The following is a 23,088-nucleotide window of genomic DNA, read 5'->3' on the forward strand; positions in this document are numbered from 1 at the left end:
TGGGCCTAGGCAAGGAATACAATAAGAATGGAAATCCTTATGAGGTATTTGCTTCCCACAAGAAATACAATTATTAACTTTGTCTGACATCGGTCTGAGGCAAGAAAAGTTTCCCCAACGGGGTACTTAGCTTTATAGAAGACTTTGGCTGAAATTCTGTTCGAAAATCTCAGGAGCTGGCCGACCGGCACTTGCGAACTGCTTCTGCTTCGGGCACCGCGCGGCAAGAAAGACTGAAGAAAATGGCGTCAGCTGCCTCTTTTATACCCCTGCCGCACTGACGTCAGGGAAGAAGTGACGACAACCGACGCCGGACCAAGGCTTTGGAATTCAGGCCGACTGCAGGGACTGCCTGACGGTAGGATAACTCAAGTGTGATGACTGCAGCAGCATAGCACGATGAACATCTCTTTGCTTCTAGGTGTCTGGAGTTGAGAAACATTTCAGTTTAGAGTACAAGGGGGCTGCAGTGCTTTAGAAAAGTCATGATTTTAAATGCTCTTTAAATTAATAAATGCTCTTTAAAGTAATAATTAGCTTAGTTGAGAAGTGATAAATAATGTACAGGAATTTGCCATCTGTGATACCACATTCTTAAGTCCATGAAATATTTCTGTTCAAGACTAATGGGTAGTGCTACCTTTTAACTATATAAACGTAAGCATACACTCTGCGTTTACAGAAAAAGAAGCTTTATGTACTTATCTCAACACAATGTTAACATAATCTACACCACAAGACTAGAAAAGAAGTACTGGCAAAAGTGTAATCTGCACAAATCATACCAACGGAAATGCCTGAGCTACAAAATATCCCAAAAAAGTCCTTTATACAGCACTGCGTCCAGTTATAAATGAAAAATGATACTTTGTGTGTGTGTGTGTGTGTGTGTGTGTGTGTGGGGGGGGGCAAGACTATGAAAAGTTGTTTGGCTGTCTGCGTTTTGCAGACCTCATTTTCTCAAATCGTGATTCCATTTCTTCCAGGACTTTTGGAGTGTATCGTACAACTAGTTTGACCCTTCCTTGAGCACCTTTAAGCAACTCCACTGCTTTTTCATGATGTTCTCCTTCGACACTCTGCAAACAAAAGAACAATTTACTATTAGCACAATGCAATGGTTTTTATGGTCTACTACACTTTGGGGTTTAAATAGGAGGATATATTTATAAATCATACAAACAAAAAGAAAATGTGACATAATAAATCGGGAAAGAGTTGAATTTGTATATTCCAATTCTTGCATCCATTACCATCCCTTTACTGCCCTGGCATGATAAGCCATGTGATACATGAATAATACATGAATACCAAGGTTGCATGGTATAGAAAAACAGAAGTTACACATACTCTTCATAATGACATGCAGGTGAAATTTAAATTACTCACTTTAATGTTGAATCTATAACCAGCTCTGGCAAAATAAGTAGTTAAGGACTAGCTGTTGCATAGGTGTAAGAATCACTTGGCAAAACAAAACTTTTACAAGCTGCCATATCCTACCCCTTACTATTATAATGTCATTCAAACTGAAAGGACTCCGTTCTGGATCAAGCAAAATATGCAGAAAAAGAAAGGCGGCAGAAGGATTGGGGGAAGCATGCTTCATAGTCAGAATTCTTCTCACAAACAGAATATTGTGCCAGGAATTTAGATAATTGCAGACATTTAAATATACCCCTCTGTTGCAAAACTGACTCTTGGGTTTGTCAAAAGAAGCTTGATGGCCTAACACCCATCGTTTTTCTCCACACCCAGGGCACTCATTTCTATACAATGTCAAATGCTGATGGTATAAAGTGGTGTTGGCCAGCATCATCTTCAGATCATTTATGCCTGGCTGGTGCCGTTTTGCTCCTCTGAACCAAAGCCAGAGCATGACCTTGGATGGGAAATCCCAGCTACAGAAACTCTAAAAATTGGTTCATGAGGCTATTGCTAAAACCACAGAAGTATGTCTGCCTGGTCAATTAGGGGTGGGGAGGTGCAATGGACAGCACTAAGCACCCACACCAACCCAGAGGTATCCCACTGAAAGGAAGGTGTTACTACTGCAACAGTATACACACTTCACCATCTACAATGATGAATTCCTAGCACAACTATACTATGTTCTTTGAAATTCACTGCTGCAGTACTGACCCTTGGGATGACTTCCACAACTTACAGACAAGTTGGCTGACCTGTTTATGGAGTTGGAGAAACAAGGCCCTGCAGAACGGCCGTGACAAACCTGCCTTCATCCTGGGGATATTAGACAAGTGACTACATTTGACAAAATGTCTGCAGTGAAGACCAGGTAGCTTCTTCTAAAGGATGACCAAGGTAGCAATCCTCTTAGGAAGGTTATAGTGGTAGGTGTGGCCCTGGTAAAATAAGCTCTCACTAGACCAGGGATGCACTTAACCAAGGCGAGTGTTGCAGAAAGCAATGCAATGAGTTATCAATTATAAAATGTTTGCTGACTGGTATGCCCTTCCTGCCTTTGCAAAGGAATAAAGAGCTGATCAGATTTCCTTTATTGTTCTGTCCTATATAGACAGACAGATATCCATAGACAGCTGAGATTCTAAGGAATGTAAAATCCTTTAACCTTTATTCTCAGGAGACGGAAAGAATATGGCCATATATATAGCTTGGTTCAAGGACATCCCTACCAACACCCTAAACAAACTAGTCTAAACTGTGACCTTACCCTTATGGAACACAAAGAAGGGCTCCCTGCATGAGGGCATGCACTACTGAACAAATTCTACGGAGGTGGAAGAAGCTGGATCAACTGTGAAAGTGCAAGGTTTTCCAAGTGCAAAATTTAAATCCCATAGGAGAGAGCCTTTTTAGGTAGTTTTAAATGTAGGACCCCTTTATGATGTGGTTTCCCTGGCAACTGAGACTAGAAAGGAGGGGTCCAAAGGAATTCAAGTGGAAATGATTGGGGCATGTACCTTTAGATATGCATATGAAAAGCCTATCTTGTATGGGTTTGATAGATTGGTGAGAATCAAATACACCAGGGTTGTGCTCCCTGTTACAGCACCAATGGAAAAAACATTTCTGCTTTACTATGCATTTCCTTGTGCTGGGTTTCCTGGTCTCCCTCAAAACCTACATCACATCCTGAGAAAACATGTGCCTTGTAGGGGTGAATGCTAGATCATCCACACTATTAATCTTGGTGATTACAGATTGTGGTGAATCACAGACAACTTACTCAGAATCAAGAGATCCACAAATGAGGTCACATTACCAGTTCTTCCCTTACCAAATTCCAAGACAAAGATCCAATACTGCCTTGGTTAAAATGGTGCTATTAGCAGCATTTGTGCCCAGTCCTCATTTTTCTCTAAAACCCTAAGGATCAAGAGTATATAGAAGGGAAGGAATACAAGAACAGACCTGCTCAGCGTATGGAGAAGACACCTGCTGTCCATGTTGCACACAATGGTAACCTTGTATCTGTTCAGATGCTTGTTTTCTGGAGAACCAAAAAAGTCTTTCTGGCATACCCCACTTGTGGAACATGCCCCTGTTTAACATCCATTCATTTAGATGCACCTGTGTTCTGCTCACATGATGTGCCATAGCCTTCTCCTTGGAAGGGATGCACAGTGTTCTCAGGTCAGATCAGACTCTTGGGCCAACACCCATGCCACCATTGCCAGCCTGTGCAGTAGGCAAGTGTGCGCCCCTCCAGTATGACATACATCTCTGTGCAATTATTTGTCTGGATATGCAACATTCCCTGTTATAAAACAGACTTGAAAGCTTTGACAGCTAGTGTCACTGCTGTCAATTCTTTTGCATCAAATTTGTTCTTTAATGTCCAGTTCCATGTCCACTGGACTCCCAAGATCCCTAACAACTGTCCCTCAAGCCAGATGTGAGGAGTCTACTGTGAGGGTGTACATACCTAGTTTCTTCTTGAATGGCACCCCCCAGGTTGAGGAAACTTATTTTATTCACCATGAAAGCTTTTTCTTGAAGCAGGTTAACAGTGGAACAGAGCACTGCAGAGACTGGGAATTATGGCACCACCTGTTTGTCAACTACCATTACAATCTCCTCATAAAAAGTCTGTTTTTTGGAAATTTAACATATTTACAATATATATGCAAGCCGCGGTGGTACGGCGGTAGCGTTGTTACCTCACAGCAAAAGGTTCTCCTGTTCGATTCTCTGCGTGGCTTGGGAGTGCCTTCTGTGTGGAGTCTGCATGTCCTCCCCGTGGTTGGGTAGTGCTCGAAAGACATGCATGCGTAAATGGGCGTGCCTTCGTTGAAGGTTGGGCGTCGCGCTGGCACCTCGGCGTTTTGTAAAAATCTACTGCCAATCATTAGCGGACCGGAGTTCCGCTGTGGTGACCCCTTACCAGGAAAAGACTAAAGACAAACAACAAACACAGAAAGGAAAAAAATGTAACATCACATACTGTTCTACAATGTTAGGAATACACTGAATCTTCAAGGTAATCTCATACAATTAACATATTAAGAATCTTGGTATTTCAATGCTATCCCAACCACTAAAAATCTTTGTATGATTTACAGATCTTATTCCGATTGCTTTTTTCAGTTTAACATAGTATTGCTATTAAATTTAAAACTTCTTTGAACATAGGAACAGTTAAATTTCCATTTTTTTTTTGTAATAACTTTTCTAGCAGCTGCCAAAAGACTCCCAAAATATTTTTTTTCGTCTTTTACAGATGCAGGAAATGGAACATTCATCCGTACTTTTGATCTAATTAAAGAACAATTATCAGACCATAACCCCTTAAAAACATACTTCTCTTCCCAATACACTTAATTTTTCACAGTCCATAAACTTGTGCACCCAATCAGCTTTTACATCACTACATCTCCAAACTGAAGAAGTCATTTTAAAAAACTCAGAGATTTTATAGGAAGTAACATTCTATGTATATATTTCCACATAAAAACTTTACAGTATAAACTTTAAGAAGTCGGACTAACTGATTTAAATAAAGTTTGTTCTTACCATCTACTGAGTCACTCAATCCACTACCATCTAAAAAGTTCCAAAATTTTGAATCAAAACTATTTATAACTAACTTCTATAACTTGGATAAGCTTCCTTTTTGGGTACCTCCAACAATAGCATTCATATATTCAAAGAATGGGGGAATAGTGTTCTTTTCCTTTTTCACTCATATTATATATATACACATTCATTTAATTTCTTACAGATGGATAATATTAACTGGTTAACAGATTCGTCCAACTTATAATCTTTCAGTAAATATTCTGGCGACTTAGTTTTTCCTTTTTCAAAGCAATCAGACCATAATACTAATCCATTGCTTTTTAGTAAATTCATTTTAACATTGTTCTGAGTTTCATTAAATATAGAGGTATGTGCAATGGGAAAATAAATTCCAATTTGATATTAATGAAGTTTTAAAAATTTGATGTTATGTATTTACCATAACTTGGCATCTGTGTTGTCCATTTTCATTCTTCCTCACTACTGAGTTATGGATCCGACTCGGACGCATTTTTCAGACTTTGATCCTAGTCTTGAAGCTCATCCCTCCATCCATAATGCCCTACACTCCCTGTAGCTTCCTCAGATCGAGTTTGCTGCTTTATTACCTACCACATAAAGAAAAAAAGTATAGAGAGAAAGAAAATCAGAATCCTATAGGCCCTCTAAGAGCCAATAGGTTGGGGGATGGCTGGGAGGGAAGGTGAGGAAGAATGAAAATGGACAACACAGATGCCAAGTTATGGTAAGTACATAACTTCTAAATCTGATGATGTTCTTGCCATTCTTCCTCACTAATGGGTCACAGTTCCCAGCTATGTTACTCTCGGGTGGCCTGAAGGAAAGATACGCCTGAGCACCGTCAAACCAAAAGAAGTTCTACTTCTGGAGACAATGTCCAATTTATAATGAGTCACAAAGGTACGCATCTTTGACCAAGTGGCTGCAGCACAATTATCATCAATCGATGCTCTGGAGTTGAAAACAGATGATGTAGCCATAGATCTAGTAGAATAATGGGCTTCAGGAAGGTGAGGCAAGTTCAACCCCTTTTTTGAAAAATTATAGTCAGTAATCCATTTAGCCAATATAACTTTGGAGACTGCTTGACCTAGAAGGTTTAGTGAGAAAGAAAGAAATAGCTGGTCAGACTTTCTGCATTGCTTTGTTCTATGAAGGTAGAACTGCAGTTGTCTACTAACATCAAACAGATGCAAAAAAAGAAGTTACGTCTTACCATAACGTTCCATCTGTATTGTTGATCCTTGTTCAGTCATTACGCATGGGTATCGGTTCCGAACTCGGAACAGAGCCGGCCATTTTCCAAGCTCGTGTCAGCTTCAAACTCTCGAGCTAAACTCTTACCCACAATCCCCCTTCTCCCCGTTACCTCAGATTGCGTTTGCAAGTCAAAGAAGGTAGAGGCTACCTCTGGTCAAATAACCTAAAAGAACCGGATGGCGAGATCCACTACAAACCACAGGAGGGGGAAGGAGGGAGGGTCATAATGACTAAACGAGGATCAACAATACAGATGGAACGTTATGGTAAGACATAACTTCTTTATCTGATATTGTTAATCCTCGTTCATTCCTTACGCATGGGACAGTCTCCCCAGCTACTTCTATTCCTGGGAGGCTCTCATGGAAGGACATTCCTGAGCACTATAGAACTGAAAGATGCTCTTCCCCTGGAGGCTAAGTCCAATTTGTAATGATTTATGAAGGTATGAGGTGTAGCCCAAGTTGCAGCTGCACAGATGTCATGTAAGGAAGCTCTGGCATGGAAGGCAGCAGAAGTTGCCACCGACCTTGTTGAATGAGCTTTCATGGTAGCAGGCAATGAGATACTGGGTTGTGTATAAATGAAGGTCACACAGTCCTTCAACCATCTAGCTAATGTGACCTTAGCAACAGCAGATCCTAAACTATGTCCAGAAAAAGCCAAAAATAACTGGTCAGATTTACGAAAGGGCCTAGTCCTGTTTAAGTAAAAACAAATTTGCCTGTGGATATCTAGGGTATGTAGGCAATACTCTCCTCTGTTTGAATGATTGGGAAAGAAAATTGGCAATTCAATGGCTTGATTAATGGACATTTCAGAGATCACTTTAGGCAGAAAAGATGGATTAGTTCTCAGAGACACTATCTCTATGAAAAATCAAGTATGGACTCTTGATACATACAGCTTGAAGCTCAGAAATGCGTCTGGCAGAAGTAATGGCGACCAAAAACAAGGTTTTCCATGACAAATACTTGAGATTGCAAGAAGAGGCAGGCTCGGAAGGTGGCATTTTCAGAGCTTGTAGAAATAAAGATAAATCCCATGGTTGAACAGGTTCTCTAAAAGGTGGCTTCAGATGATTCACACCTTTTATGAAGGTCTTGCACAATTTATGAGACATGAGAGGAATCTTGGACACCCTCATGAAAATTAGAAATTGCAGCCAAATGAACTCTAATGGTAGGGGCCGATAGACCCGATTGAAAAAGGTTGGCCAGATAGTCTAGTATTATCGACACTGGTGCTGAGAAGGATCTGCTTGTTTATCTTTCAGCCAACAGGTAAATCTTTTCCACTTGCTCAGATAAGTAATTCTAGTGGAAGACTTATAAGATGCAATGAGAATATCATGTACTGGTAAAAAAAAGATCATTCTGCCTGACAATCAAGGGAATTGGAGTAGCCAAGCCGTGAGCTTCAGGCTGTTCAAGTTGGGATGAATCAGGTTCTGTGGATGTGAGATCAACTCCGGGGTTGGATGGAGAATCCATGGTCGATCTAGTAGGCGAGGCCAAAGGAAGGGGAACCTCATCTGTCGAGGCCAATATGGTGCTATGAGGATCACCTTGCTCTTCAACTGACGGGCTTTCTTCAGAAACTGGGGAACGAGGGGAAAGGGTGGAAATGCATAAAGAAGACCCAAGGGCCAATCGTGGACTAGAGCGTCCCTGGGTGACTCTCCCAGAGGGGGAATCAGGGCGAAGTAGTTGCTGCATTTGTAGTTGGTCGGGGATGCAAAGAGGTCGCAGCAAGGATGGCCCCAGTGGTGGAAGATCTCCGTCGCTATCAAGGGATTCAGGGACCACTCGTGAGGTTGAAAAATGCACCTACTGAGTCTGTCTACTATCACACATTGGAACTCCTGGGAATGTGCGTTGCTAGAAGAAAACTGTTGGTAGCCATCACCCATTGCCATATCCTCATGGCCTCTCGACAAAGGGGGTAAAATTTGGCTCCACCTTGCTTGCTGATGTACCAGACCACCGACATGTTGTCTGATTGAATCGCAATTGTCCCAGACGGCAGCAGGGGATGGAATGATTGCAACGCCAGAAGCACCACCCTCAGCTCTAGAACTTTTATATGCAGATGGGCCTCCAGTTCGGACCAAGTGCCTTGGACTGTCTGTCCCTGACATAGCCCCCCACCCCATCAGGGAGGCATCCATGGTCACTGTGGCCTTGGGTTGCTGGGGGGAGAAGGGGCGAGACCATTGTGACACTGTATGTCATCCCCCAATTTAAATCCTGTTTGCACCTGTGGGTTACTCGAATCATGGCTGAAAAAGGATGCTGAAAAGGATACCATTGGGTAAACAGTAGCCATTGTAGAAGCCTCAAGTAAAACCTGGCCAGGGGAACAATGGTGATTGGAGGCTGCCATGGAACCCAACAGCTGTAGAACTGAGTGAGCTGTGGATTTCTCCCGTGAAAGGATTGGAATTAGTTATTGCTTTATCCCTAGAAAGTACAGTCGTGTACACTTACCATAAATGTAGATGTTAGAGTGTATTCACTGTTACAGTCATTACATTTGGGTAATCCTGCTGGCAGGATGCCCTCAGTCGGCCTGAATTCCAAATTCCTGGGTCCTGCATCGGCTGCTGTCGCCCCTTCCCTGACGTCAGGTCGTCAGGGGTATAAAAGATGCAGCCGATGGCATTTTCTTTAGTTTTTCTTGCCCCAGATGTCAGGTGCCCCCTAAAAGGGTAGCCAAAATTTATACATTATATATATATATATATATATATATATATATATATATATATATATATATATATATATACATACACACATACACACACATGCACCAATATAAACTTTACCTTCCTCTACAATCAAATACACCACATAGGTTGTATAAATCAAAGAAGGAAAGATAGGTTCCATCAGAAGAAAGGGGGATGGCGGGTGGGTAACCTGGACTGCAACAGTGAATACACTCGAACATCTACATTCATGGTAAGTGTACACAACTGTACCATGTTCTTTGTGTTTCAATGTTGCAGTCATTACATTTGGGTAGAGCCCCAAAGCTATGGTTGGGAGGCTGGAGCTAAACAGCATTAGGAGCGGCTATGAGGCCCTGCAGAACTGTAGTGGCAAAGCCTGCCCTGGATTTAGAGTAGAATGGCAGATGATAGTGCTTTGTAAAGGTGTGCACTGAACTCCAAGTAGCAGCCTCTAAAATGTCCTTGGTTGGTACTCCTCTGAGAAAGGCTGCTGAAGTGGCTGCAACTCTGGTTGAATGTGGCCTAATGCCCTTGGGCACTGGCTTGCCATGGTGTAAGTAGCAGAAACGAATGCAGTGGCCTATCCACTTTGAAGTAGTCTGCTTTGAGATAGCCTTTCCTTGTGATCCTGCAGCATATGCCACTAGTAATTGCTCTGTCTTTCTGAAAACTTTGGTTCTGTCCAAGTAGAATCTAAGATGTCTGTGTACGTCCAAATAATGCAGAATTCTCTCCCCCTTGTTCTGTGGATTTGGATAAAAAGTTGGCAGATGAATAGTTTGGTTAAGAGCCACAATGGATACCACCTTAGGCACAAATGTTGGGTTTGTCCTCAGAGAGACCCTGTCTGGATAAAAAGTTCCACAGCCATGAGTGCCTGTAGCTGAAACTCGTCTTGCAGAAGTTATTGCTAGGAGCAGAGCTGTTTTCCAAGACAAAAACTTTGTATCAGCAGTAGCAGCTGGCTCAAAAGGAGGTAGGGTGAGTTTTTCCAAGACATAGTTGAGGTCCCCCATGCAGGCATTGGTGATCTCCTTGGAGGCCTTACATTTTTGGCTCCTCTGAGGTACTGCTTTAATAAGGGATGAGAAAAAATTGGTGGCTCTTGAGTTTGTTTCTTTGCTTTAGAAGGTGCTTTAGTCTTTGCCTTTGAAGCTGAAGTCGGTTTAATGTAAAGTCTGAATTCACCCTCAGAAGCCGGTGTCTGCTCAGCGGCTCATGACCCATCTGAAGGAATAGTATCAGAGGCTCCAATACCTTGAGTATCCAGTGGCATGGCTGACTCCACGTGGGAGTCAGTAGCGGCCTGTGACTCTAAAGTAGCGGGCATTAGGGGCTGCGAAAGCACCTCAGAGTCAGCGAACCAGCGACTGGCTTGGGAGAAGCTTCATCTGTTTTGGGCTCGGTTGTCTCTCTCCTTTTCTTTGCGTTTTTTTGTGAACTCCGCTAGTCGGATGGCTATCCGACGACATTTCTGGATAATTAAACTGGCGTCCAAAATAATTTAAAGCAAAATCATACCGATGCTCAATAGTGCATTGGTTAAATCTAGCACAAAACAGACAACCAGAAATGTTGTGATCAGGGCCTAGGCAAGGAATACAGTAAGAATGAAAATCCTTATGAGGTATTTGCTTTCCACAAGAAATACAATTATTTACTTTTTCTGACATCGGTCTGGAGCAAGAAAAAAAGTTTCCCCAACGGGGTACTTAGCTTTACTGAAGACTTCGGATCTGAAAGTCGAACACGAAGATCTCAAGAGTCTGCCGACCGGCACTTGCGAACTGCTTCTGCTTCGGGCACCGCACGGAAAGAAAGACGAAAGAAAATGGTGTCAGCCGCATCTGTTATACCCCTGACAACCTGACGTCAGGGAAGGGGCGACAGCAGCCGACGCAGGACCCAGGACTTTGGAATTCAGGCCGACTGAGGGCAACCTGCCAGCAGGATTACCCAAATGTAATGACTGCAACAGTGAAACATGAAGAACATTTCTGTGCTCTGGAATAGCAGCTCTGCAGGTCTGTGTGTCCAAAATAACCCCTATGAATTCTGTCGACTGAGATGGGGTGAGACTGGATTTTTACCAGTTTATAGTTATGCCTAGCCTTTGAGCAGTGAGGAAAGAGTATGCCAGGACTTTTTCCAGTAGATGTCTGGTGGGAGGTGGAAATGAGCCACTCGTCTAGGTATGGAAACACCTGGAATCCTTGAAGTCGCAAGTGAGCTGTGACAACTGCCATGCACTTTGTGAAAACTCTGGGGGCTGTAGAGAGTCCAAAGGGCAGTACTCTGAACTGGTAGTGACTGGCTCCCGCACGGAAGAGCAGAAATCTTCTTGATGGCCTGTCCACTTTTATGTGGTAGTACGCATCTTGAAGATCTGTCGAGCACATCCAATCGTCTTTTTCCAAAAGCGGGAGGATAGACTGTATTGTGACCATCTGGAATTTTTGTACTCTCACAAACTTGTTCAATATACAGATCCAAAACTGGTCTCCAGTCCCCGGTTTTCTTTGGCACCAAAAATAGTCTCGAGTAGAATCCGGATCCTATCTGGATGACTCTCTTTCTTAGCAGCTTTTTTATCTCTAGTGCAGCTTCTTCCCTTTGACTAGGTGGAACGTCGGGAAGATTTTTGAAGGGGCAGGACAAAGATCGAAGGAGATACGATAACCTCTGGTTAGAATGCTTCGTACCCAAAAATTGATGGTGATGGTAATGGTTAGTCAGGCAGAAGGGTACAAGGAGAAACGTCCCCCAACCACCTCCAGAGGAAAGGAGTTGGGCTGCTCTTCAGGAGCGCTGGTAGGATTGACCAGGGAAAGACTCCCTGGAACCCTGGTTACGCAGACCCCCTCTTCCCCAAAAGGGGGTCTTCCCTGTGAGTTTCCCCTTCTGCCTCTAGGGGAGAACTCTGCCTGTGTGTCAAGGAAAGAACCCTGAGATTTCTTGAACCATATCTTCCCACTCTTGGTTTTGGGAGAAAGCACGTTGAGGGGAACAATAATGGACACCTACGGCCGAAAGGGTCTTACCATCCTGTTCACATCTGGCCAGCGTGCTTTTAACTTTGGGCCCAAACAACGAGCAGGCCTCAATGGGAGCGTTAAGAAAGGAAGCCTTAAAGGGTTCCGCGAAATTGCACAAGTGCATCCAGGCGTGTCGTCTCAAGACTGCAGCTGAACCCGCTGCTCTAGCTGCTCCTTCTGATGCGTGAGCTATCAGTCGCATAGAGGAGTTAGATATTGATTCAATAGTGGCCAGCTGAGAGGCCATTTTGTCATGGACCTCATCAGACATGGCACCAGCCAAGGTTTCAGAGAGCTAAGAGATCAGATCCCTTTGAAGCCTGGTAAAGTGCGCCATATAATTCAGGGACCTGATAGTAAAGGTCGCTGAAGCAAAGGTGCGTTTCCCTATCCTGTCCAGGGCCCGGGACTCTGTTAGGCGGATGGACTGTCTGGCTTTCTTCTGCCAGATCCTTTTTTGTTGTTGCCGCCACCACCAAAGCATCCACAGGAAGACCTTTGGGCTAATGGGGATCCGAAGCAGGAAGGGACAAAATCTTATCTGGCCTCCGGGGAATAGCTTCGACGGTATCAGGAGCCTTCCAAGCACGCTGCATGATAAGCCACACAAGTTCATCGGCAGGTGATAGGGGGCCGGGCGCGAAAGGCCTGCAGGAACACAGATTCCTCAGAGGTCGGATTAGAGGACTGCCAGTCACCTCTCTGTTTCAGGATTTCAAGGATATCACCAAAGGATACCTCAGAGGGTGACAGGGGAGATCCTTCCACCTCATCGAAATCTGTCTCTTCAGTAAGGGACTCCTCTGTGGAGTCCATGTGCTTCCTCTTACATGAACCTTTCCGGTGGACCTCCTCAGCGGGAGAAGCTGGAGAAAACAGCGGAAAAGAGGATTCCTGTGGGAATACGTCCTGAGGCCCTTGCATCCGGTGTCCGCTACGTGCGACTTGTGAAACCAGTGTACCAGAGGAGGGCGGAGGTATAGAGTCCAGTATCGCTGCAGCGAAGGCCTTCTCCATCAGTTGGAAGGCTGGTCCACCTGAAGAGGAGTGCATGTCTAGGACAGGGGTCACCCCTCCACTAAGTGGCTCAGCCTGCAGACCTGGAGTCCCTGGATGGCTGTGGAGCAGCAAACTATGCGCATCACAACTGACATCCTGGGTCATAGCAAAACTTTCCTGATACGAAGGCAACTGCGGTTCCTTAGTGAGATCCATAAAGGGGACCGCAGAAGGGGAAGACTGTGCTATATCCATAGACTTCAGAGGCAATGAAGGAGGAGAATAAGAAGGGGTCTTTGGAGACGGGTGATCACCTCCCAAGGAAGGATAGTTCCTGAGGGGTGGGATACCTGTGGCCAAGAGCACCTGATCCACAAGACGCAACACATGTTCGGAAAGGCTTCTAGTGGACCTCACAGACACTGAGGGAGAAACAGGCCTGTCTACAGAAGAGGCAAACTCTGTGCCCATCTCACCCATCTGCACAGAGGACAACAGTGCAGAGAGAGACTGGACTATGGGTGTCTGCACCGAAGAAGTCATCGGTGCCGTTGTCATGGTCTGCACCGACACAGGGATCAGTGCCAAAGTGGTTGTCGGTACCGAAGCTGGAACCAGCAAAACTGGAGTCAACAATAAAGGTATCGGTTCCGAGGAAGATCTCGGAGCAGATGTGGTCAAGGTCTGCGCCGACTGAACAGTCAGTGCCGATACAGTGGTAATAGTCTGAACCGAGGAGCCCCTTGGTGCCGATATAGTGAAGGCTGCTGGAGAAGACGAAGCTGAGATCATTTATGGAGCCGAAGGCCTCAGTGCCGAAGGTCTAGGCACCAAAAGCATTGAGGCTAACTGAGTGAGCTTCGGAGCCGAAACTTTAGCCTTTTTAGGTTTTGTTTGGCAGGAGTCCCGCGCCGGGGACGAAGACAAAGATTTAGCCTGGGTAGGAACATCCAAGATTTTCTTATGGGCTCTAGGAGGGGTGGAGGCCTCCGACCCAGAAATAGCCCCTGAAAAGGGAGATTTAAGAAGTCCCTTTAGTAACAGCTTGTTTTTCCTTTCCAACAAGGTTCTATTCAAAAAGTTCTCACAAACAGTACAGGGTGGGTCAACAGACAAGTGGGACGCCCCCAAACAATAAATGCACAAAGAGTGTACATCAGAAGTAGGTAGTTTGTGTCCACAATCAGAACACCACTTAAACCCCGGACTACCTTTCTTATCTGCCATGACAGCAAATTAATTAATAGAAAAAGGTACCAGCAATGGTACAAAAGAATACCAGAAGGTATGAGAAAAAAGGGAAGGATTACCAACGATGGTAAAGAGAGAATACCTCGTGGTAAAAGGGTAAAGAAAAGAGCAGAAAAACCTGAAGAAAATATGTACGCTAGATGTGATAGGGTAAGAGACAATTAAATATAAACTTTTCTGACAGAAAAGTAATCTGAAAGACTATTAAACAACAAATAACTGTACTTAGCTCAAGAGAAGTAGCTTGACACGACCGAATGGCAACGCAGCAAATGAAATCTGAGGTAACAGGGAGAGGGGGATTGTGAGTAAGAGTTTAGCTCAAGAGTTTGAAGCTGATGCGAGCTTGGAAAATGGCAGGCTTGGTTCCGAGGTTGGAACTGATACCCATGCGTAAGGAATGAATGAGGATTAACAATATCAGATTATATTTGTCTGTTAGAAAAATTTGGAAAGAAGACTGGCAACTGTATAGACTGGTTAATATTAGTCTCTGTAGCTATCTTAGGCATAAAAGATGGATTGGTATGGAGAGACTTGTGGACAGTGGTCTCACTTTTGATAACCACATCACCACAACAGTCAGGAAATTCTTCTATGTGGCACACCTAATCACCAAGGGCTTTTCATCTAGAAAAAAGGAGGTCATTGTCCCACTGTACTCATCCCTCATTAGACCCATTAAAGAGTACAACGCCCAGTTTGGTATGTACCTCACAAGACATCTGCAACAGTTGGAAAGGCCACAGAAATACCTCACTAAAAGAATTACAGGCCTAAAAAAGATGCCCTATGCTGACCATCTAAAAAAACTCCAGCTATACTCTGTGGCATATCATCTACTCAGAGGCGATCTCTGCTTAACATACAAGGCCATGTCAAACCCTGAGCTGTTGGACATGCTCTACTTAAAGAAATCCCAATCCCTCAGAGACATGCTCCAGGGATCTAAACCTTGTCATCACAATAAACTAAACATGCTGAAGGGATAGATTCCTGACCAAGAGACTCCCCGTACTCTGGAATAGACTGCCCATACATGTCAAGCAGAGCGCCTCCTTAGCCCTCTTCAAAAGGATCCTTGACAATTGGATGAGAGATAGGAAATTCACCCTGGGAATCATGTCAGTCGCTCTGCTAGACAGGGGTCCAGGGAAGTATATATTGTAGGAAGAGATATCCATGGAATTGTTATGGCTAGGCTTGTATAGGCCCTAGGGCCAATAGCCTAGTACTAGCCTATGAACCTACGAGATGCTCTGCCTTTATGAAAAATGATGTAAGCTGGTTTCGATAAGGCCCTAGAGTTCAGAAATTCTTCTTGTTGATGTGACAGCTACCAAAAAGATTGTTTTCCATGAAAGGCATTTTGTTTTCCATGAAAGGAATTTTATTTTACAATCATTCACTGGCTTAAAGGGTTTTTGGAGTTGGTCCTTGAAGAATAACAGATTCCAGGATTCTTTTATTGTGGGTCTAAGCAGAAAAATCCCCTTCATGAGAGCCTTACATAATTTAAAAGTAGCAAGGGAGCCATAAACATCTCCAGCATGAAAATTGGAAATGTCTCCAGCATGAAAATTGGAAATGGCTGCCAGCTGAAGTTTAACAGAAAAACTAGCCCCTTCCTTGAAGGGGGAAGAAAGAGAAGGATGGTTGAAATTGGGGCTGAGAAAGGATCGATACTTTCTTTGGAAGCCCAAATAGCACATAGTTTCCATTTGTGCAGAAGCTTTTTGAGAAGTTAAAACTGTGTCTTGAACAGAGGAATCAAGCCTGGACCTTTGTAGAATTACTGGAAATGGAGATACCAAGCGGTCAGTTTGAGGGTGAGTAGATTGGGATGTGGATGAGAGAGAGGAGGTTCTGTATGGGCTCCACAATCCATGGCAGATATTTCAAATGAGAGTAGAGAAAGGAGAACCATACCTGACGGGACCAGTAGGGGGCAATGAGCATTACCGAACTATCCATTCTTCTGGCTTTCTGCAGAAAACACGGGATCAAATGGTAGAGGGGGAGAGGTATAAAAGAGACCGGAGGGCCAATCGTGAACTACAGCATCCCTCAGGGACTCCCAAGGGGGAGGGGTCAGAGCAAAGTACTTACTGCACTTGTTTTAGGAAGAAGTAAAGAGGTCACAGTAAGGTTGGCCCCACGGCCAAAAATCAGATTTGCCACGGACTGACAGAGACCACTCGTGAGGGGTCAGAATGGACCTGCTGAGTTTGTCTGCTAGAATGTTGGTTTTCCCCAGTACGCATGTTGCAGCTAAAAAGCAGTCTGAAGACCTCGCCCATTCCCAGACTCTCATGGCCTCTCTGCATAAAGAGCAAGAGCAGGTTCCTCCTTGTTTGTTGATATACCAGACTATGGCAAATTGTCTGTGTCTGCACTGCAATCATCCCAAAGGGGAGGCTGTCCTGAAAAGCTTGCAACATTAAAAGAACTGCTCTCATCTCTAGGACACTGATATGCAATCTCGTCTGAGAGGAAGACCATGCACCTTGGAAGAGCTTTCCCTCGAAATGCCCCCCATTCAAGTTGGGAAGCATCTATAGTCACTTTGGCTGTGGGGGGGAATGACCTTCCCAGGAACTGGCCATCTTAATGAATCCACCACTGAAGATGTCTGCAAATTGGACTGAATTTGACAGGAACCGATAACTGCTGGTAAAGAACAGACCACTGAACAGACAAGGTGCATTGGAGGACTCACAAAGAATCTTAAGGGCACAGAGATGATGGCAGCTGACAGAGACCAGAACCTGAAGGATCAGTCACGCAGAAGGAGACGGTAAAGAAATGATGTCCCATTCTTGGTTTCCCAAGGACATTACATGATAAGGAGACAAAAAGGCCATCTGGTGCATTGCATCTAGAAAGGCACCGATGAATTCCAACCTCTGAACGGGGGACAGGTTCAATTTGGTAAGATTTAGGATAAGGCACAGAGAAAGTACAGTTGTGTACACTTACCATAAATGTAGATGTTCGAGTGTATTCACCGTTGCAGTCATCACATTTGGGTTATCTGCTTGCAGTTGCCCTCAGTCAGCCTGCTTAAAGTCTTGGGTCCTGCATCGGTTGCTATCTCATCTTCCATGACGTCAGGTAGTCAGGGGTATAAAGCATGCAGCCGACGCCATTACATCAGTTTTTTCTTGCCCCAGATGTCACGTGCCCCCATAATGGTAAGCAATTATATATACATAAGGTTACACCTCCAACAAAAAAGCAAATACACCAAAAAGCTTTAAACATAGTAAGCAAGAATAGAGGTATAGCCAATAGAAGTCAAGGGGCTGGAGGGAGGGCAACTAGGACTGCAACAGTGAATACACTCTAACATCTACATTTATGGTAAGTGTACTCAACTGTACTATGTTCTTCGTGTTTCACCGTTGCAGTCATCACATTTGGGTAGATTCCCAAAGCTAAGGATGGGAGGAGGAAATTAGATAGCATTAGGACCAGCTATAAGGACCTGCAAGACTGCAGTGGCAAAGCCAGCTCTGGTTTTAGAGAAAATTGGCAAATGGCAATGCTTGGTGAAGGTATGTACAGAACTCCAGGTAGCAGCTTCTAGGATGTCCCTGGTAGGGACACCTCTGAGAAAGGCTGTAGAGATAGATGCAGCCCTGGTTGAAATGTGGTCTAATCCCCTGTGGGGTAGGTTTTCCATGGTGCTTATAGCAGAAATGAATGTAGTGGCCTATCCATTTAGAAATGGTTTGCTTTGAAATGGCCTTCCCCTCTGCCCCTGCAGCAAATGCAACCAGCAGTTGTTCAGATTTCCTGAGAGGTTTAGTCCTGTCCAAATAAAATCTAAGTTGTCTGTGCACATCTAAGGAGTGCAGAATTCGCTCCCCCTTGTTCTGTGGATTAGAACAGAAAGTTGGCAAATGAATGTACTGATTAAGGGCCCCACTGGATACCACCTTGGGCATGAAGGAGGAATTGGTCCTGAGGGACACCCTGTCCGCATGAAAAATGATGAAAGACTCCACTGCCATGAGGGCCTGTAATAAAGACGCCCTTCTTGCTGAAGTGATAGCTAAAAGGAAAACTGCTTTCCAAGAGAGGAATTTCAACTCTGCATTTGCAGCTGGCTCAAAAGGAGGTAGAGTGAGTTTTTCCAATACAAAGTTAAGGTCCCATGCTGGAGTAGGGGCTCTCCAGGGTGGTCTTAAGTTTTTGGCCCCTCTGAGGAACTGTTTCAGCAGTGGATGAGAGAAGAGGGGTGGGTCTGTGTTGTAATAAGCTGAAATGGCTAAGGCATGAATTTTGATGGAAGAAAAGGAAAGGCCCTTGTGCAGCATCTCAGTTAAGTATTGAAAAATCTGGGGTACATTGGGCGTTGCAGTGTCCATCCCCTGAATTTGGTTCCAGGAACAGAATCTTTTCCATTTTTCGGCATAGGATTTTCTAGTACTAGGCCACCTTGTCTCCAGAATGACATCCAACACTTGCTTATTGAGGGATGGTAACGGAGAGATTAGGTAATTAGCCAGGCTGCCAGGTTCATGGTTTGAAATTGTGGTTGCAGAATCTGGCCCTCCTGCTGGGACAGCAGGGCAGGTGCCATGGTGCCAGCAGTGACACTGCACAGAAGGGGGCACCAGTGTTGGCGTGGCCAGTCTGGTGCAATCAGTATTGTCCTTGGTTTGTCCCATTTGATATTTAGTACCTTGAAGAGGAGAGGCAGAGGGGGAAAGGCATAAACTGATAGGTTTTTCCAGGTGAAGTACAGGGCATCCACTTTCCAAGCTTGTTCGTGGGGAGTCCTTGTGCAGTACTTTTCCAATTGGCAGTTCTGGGGAGAGGCAAACAGGTCTATATCTGGGCACCCCAACTTGTTTCTCAACATGTTGAATATCTTTGGTTACAATTTCCACTCATGTGGGTCCATGAAGTTTCTGCTTAGGTCATCTGCCAGTGTGTTTGGCTTTCCTGGCAGGAATTGAGCCTGTAGGTGCACTTGGTAGCTCAAGGCCGTGTTCCACAGAGCCATGGCTAGTCTGCAGAGAGGGTATGAATGAGTTCCCCCCTGCTTGTTTATGTACCACATAACAGTGGTGTTGTCTGACTTTACCATTCATTGTCCTGGAAGGATGTGGTCCTTGAAGACTGTCAGAGCATTCTGTACAGCTAACATTTCTTTTTGATTGATGTGCAGGTGCACTTGACTTGGGTTCCATTTGCCCTCAATGCACTTCCTGCCAAGTGAGCCCCCCCCATGCATAGTCTAATGCATCTGTTAGGGTTTGGGTGGAAGGGGGTAGAGTGAATGGCAGTCCCTTGTTTTGGTGACAGGCGTCTGCCCACCAAAGGAACTCTACCTGTAAACAAGGAATGATTGGAATCACTGCTTCTAGATCCTGAGAATGCTGACACCATAGGCTTTTTAGATACCATTGTAGTTTCCTCATATGCAGTCTTGCATATGGAATTAGTAGAATGCAGGAGGCCATGAACCCGAGGGCTTGCAATATTTTCCTTGCAGATAGCTGGGTCTTTGTGGCCAGTAGTTTGAAGTAGGGTGTTAAATGAACTTGTTTTTCTGGCGTGAGAAAAGCCATCTGGGAAGCTGTGTCCAAGCTTGCTCCCAGGAATACAATTTGTTGACAGGGTAGAAGATGTGATTTCTTTTCGTTTATGGTGTACCCCAGAGAAGTTAGCAATTTCTGTACAAACGCCAGATGATTCAAAAGTATGCCCTGGCTTTCTGCCCGAATTAGACAATTGTTCAGGTAAGGATATATTTGGATATTTCTTTGCCTGCAAAATGCAATGACTGGAGCTAGGCACTTTGTGAATACCCTGAGCGCAGTAGACAAGTCAAAGGGCAGTGCAGAGAACTGATGGTGCATGTAGCCTGCTTTGAAGTGTAGGTATCTTCTACAAGATTCCCTTATTGGGATGTGCAGGTAGGCTTCCTTTAAGTCCAGTGTTGCCAACCAGGCATCCTTGCCTAGCATAGGAAGCAGCTGGTGGAGAGTTAGCATCTTGAGTTTTGGGATCACCAAAAAAAAAAAGAGTTTAGGATAGAGAAGTCCTGTATAGGATGCCAGGAGTTGTCTTTTCTGGGCACCACAAAAAAAGTCTTGAGTAGAAACCTTGTCCCTTTTCCTCTTCTGGAACAGGCTGAATAGTCCTGATGCTTAAGAAAGTGAGAATTATTTGCTTTTGAGCCTCTGCCCACCGATTGGGGGGTAGGTCTGGCCAACCGTTTGGGGTTGGTAAGGAGTGAAAGTGGAATCTGTATCCTTGGGAAACTATATTTAAAACCCATTTGTCCTGGGTAATGAGTTCCCAATTTTTTGCTTGCCGAGCAATCTTTCCCCCTAAGGGAGCAGTCAGTTGTGCAGGGCTTGGAAGATTTAAAGTCAAGTCACTGAGACAGTTTACCATAGGGGGGTGTCTTACCACTCCCTGCTTTGGAAGTTGGAGCCCCCCCACTGCTTAGCCCTGTGAGTACCTTGGGACTGAAGCCTGGGTGTTCTGCTGGTTCTGGGTAGACTGAAGGCCTGGAAGAGGCAGGAAAGGACCAATTTATAGAGGGCCAATGCCTGGGAGGCTGTACTTGCAGGAAATCTTTAACAGTTTGCATAGATTTGGCTTTTTCATCCATCTTTTTACGTACTACTTCTGCTTTGTTGCCAAACAGGCAGTCTTGGTTTAAGGGAGCATCCAGCAATTTAGCTTTAACATGATCTGGCAAAGATTGCTCCTTAAGCCACGCATGCCTTCTAAGTACAGACCCAGTGACAGCAGCCCTGCAAGATGCCTCTAGTACATCAAAACCACATCGCAAAGAACGTTTTTTAACTTGTTCAGCAGAATGCATTAAATCCTGTAAATCTTTATTTTCAGCACAGTCAGGAATCAACATAATTTTCTGTTTAAGCAATCCAGTAATATGCTGCTGATACTTTAACATATGAAACTGGCAGTTTAAGGCCCTAATGGCTAAGGTTGCAGAAGTGTATACCTTCTTACCCCATCTATCCAGCGCCCTGGAATCTCTATCAGAGGGGGGTAGGATTTTTGGCAGTAGTAGCCTTAATGCTCTTGGGTCCCTGTGAAATGGTCTCAGGATCTGCAGTAGGATTTTTAAAAAGGAACTTGTGGGAGTCAGGAACCCTGTAATATCCATCAGGTTTTCTGGGAGCAGGAGGTAAGGAGTCAGGGGCCAAGCTAGATTCCGACATGGTTGCCAGATTTCCGACTGGCCAGGTAGGGACATTAAAAAAAAAAAAGGTCTTCCACGGCAACATCAGAGTTTCGCATTAAACAGAAGTAGCTCTGTGTTTATTTTTTATTTGATTGGCCTGGGCCAATCAAAAATAAATAAACACAGACCTACTTCTGTTTAATGCGAAACATCGCAGTTCTGCATTACACACAAGTAGCTCTGTTTTGCGATGTTTTGATTGGCCCTTATACTGGCATACGGGCCAATCAAAAATCGCTAAACACGGAGCTTCGTTTAATGCAGAACTTCCGCATTAAACACAAGAAGCTCCGTGTTTAGCGATTTTTGATTGGCCCGTATGCGGTATGAGCCAATCAAAAAAAAAAAAAAAGGCGGAGGCTGCCCGGGATTTAAACTGGCAGGGCGGAACTCGGGATCAGGCTGCTGATCTCGGGACAGTCCTACCCAAATAGGGACGTCTGGCAACCCTGAGTACAGGGGGGATAGCTAAAGGCCTGTGTTTGGGCAGGAGTAGGAAATCCCCAAGCCTCTTTTTAGAGTCAGAGTAATCCTGGCTTTCCCAGCGAAAATGCTCCAAGAGCATGCAAGGCTTCACCAAAAGAGAAATCCTCTGGAGGGGAAGCAGAGGGAATAGAGTCTTCTGCATCAGAATCCTCATAGGTAGATAAAGGTAAATGCTGGTCATCAGAGGAAACAAACTTCAGAATCCTGAGAAGAAGAATCATGAGAAAACTCAGTCCTAGGTCTCAGAGGGGGAAGGTTGGCTTCTCCTGATTAAAGTAATAAGGTCTTCAGCCATTCTTATTTGTTTTTTAGGCATAGAGGCCTGACCATGCGGTCTGGGTGTCAGTTTTCTAGGCATGGATAGAGTTTCAGGCCTTGAAGAAGAAGATGGCATCAGTTTAATATGCAAGTCAGTAGGCCTGAATACATCCTCAGAAGACAGTGCCTGCACAGTGGCTATGGACCCATCCAAGATAGAGACATCCGCAGGTTCCACAGTTGAAGCATCTCGCGGCATACTGAACTCCGAATGGGTCTCAGTAGAGGCCTGCGAATCTGAAGTAGCGGGTATCAGGGGCTGCAAAAGCACCAGAGTACCGGCGAACTGGCGACTAGCATAGGGGAAGCCCAAATTGGCAGCTTTGGACCTATGCGGTCTGTCTCTGTCTTTATCTTTGCGTTTTTTCGGAATGTCGGTAGTCGGGTGGCTTACCGAAGCCATATCTGGATAGTTGAACCGAGTAACAAAATATTTAGAAACATAAATAAACAAGACTATGAATAGTTCGTTGTTTAAATAAGGCACAAAACCGACAGCGAGGTACGTCGTGGTCAGGGCCTAGGCAAGGAATGCAGTACGAATGAAAATCTTTGAGGTATTTGCTTTCCACAAGAAATACAATTATTGACTTTTACTGACATCGATTTAGAGCAAGAAAAAGTTTCCCCAACAGGGTACTTAGCTTAGTTGAAGACTTCGGATCTGAAACTCGAAAATGAAAATTTCAGGAGTTGGCCGACCGGCACTTGCAAACTGCTTCAGCACCGCACGGCAAGAAAGA

At 44.5% G+C, this 23,088-nt stretch overlaps 1 protein-coding gene across 1 annotated transcript in view; it reads right to left on the bottom strand.

Annotated features, from left to right (window-relative positions):
• Positions 1 to 340: 340 nt before the first annotated feature.
• Positions 341 to 23,088, bottom strand: part of LIN7C (lin-7 homolog C, crumbs cell polarity complex component) — a 429,094-nt gene continuing 406,346 nt past the window's right edge. The window contains exon 5 of the mRNA XM_044059602.1: positions 341 to 1,079. Within this exon, the coding sequence (XP_043915537.1) occupies positions 915 to 1,079 (165 nt within the window). The 3' untranslated portion in view covers positions 341 to 914. The remainder of the gene's footprint in view (positions 1,080 to 23,088) is intronic.

Source organism: Protopterus annectens, chromosome 17.part0 (genome assembly GCF_019279795.1).
Source record: "Protopterus annectens isolate FY-2018-M chromosome 17.part0, PAN1.0, whole genome shotgun sequence".
NCBI classification, from domain to species: Eukaryota; Metazoa; Chordata; order Ceratodontiformes; family Protopteridae; genus Protopterus; species Protopterus annectens.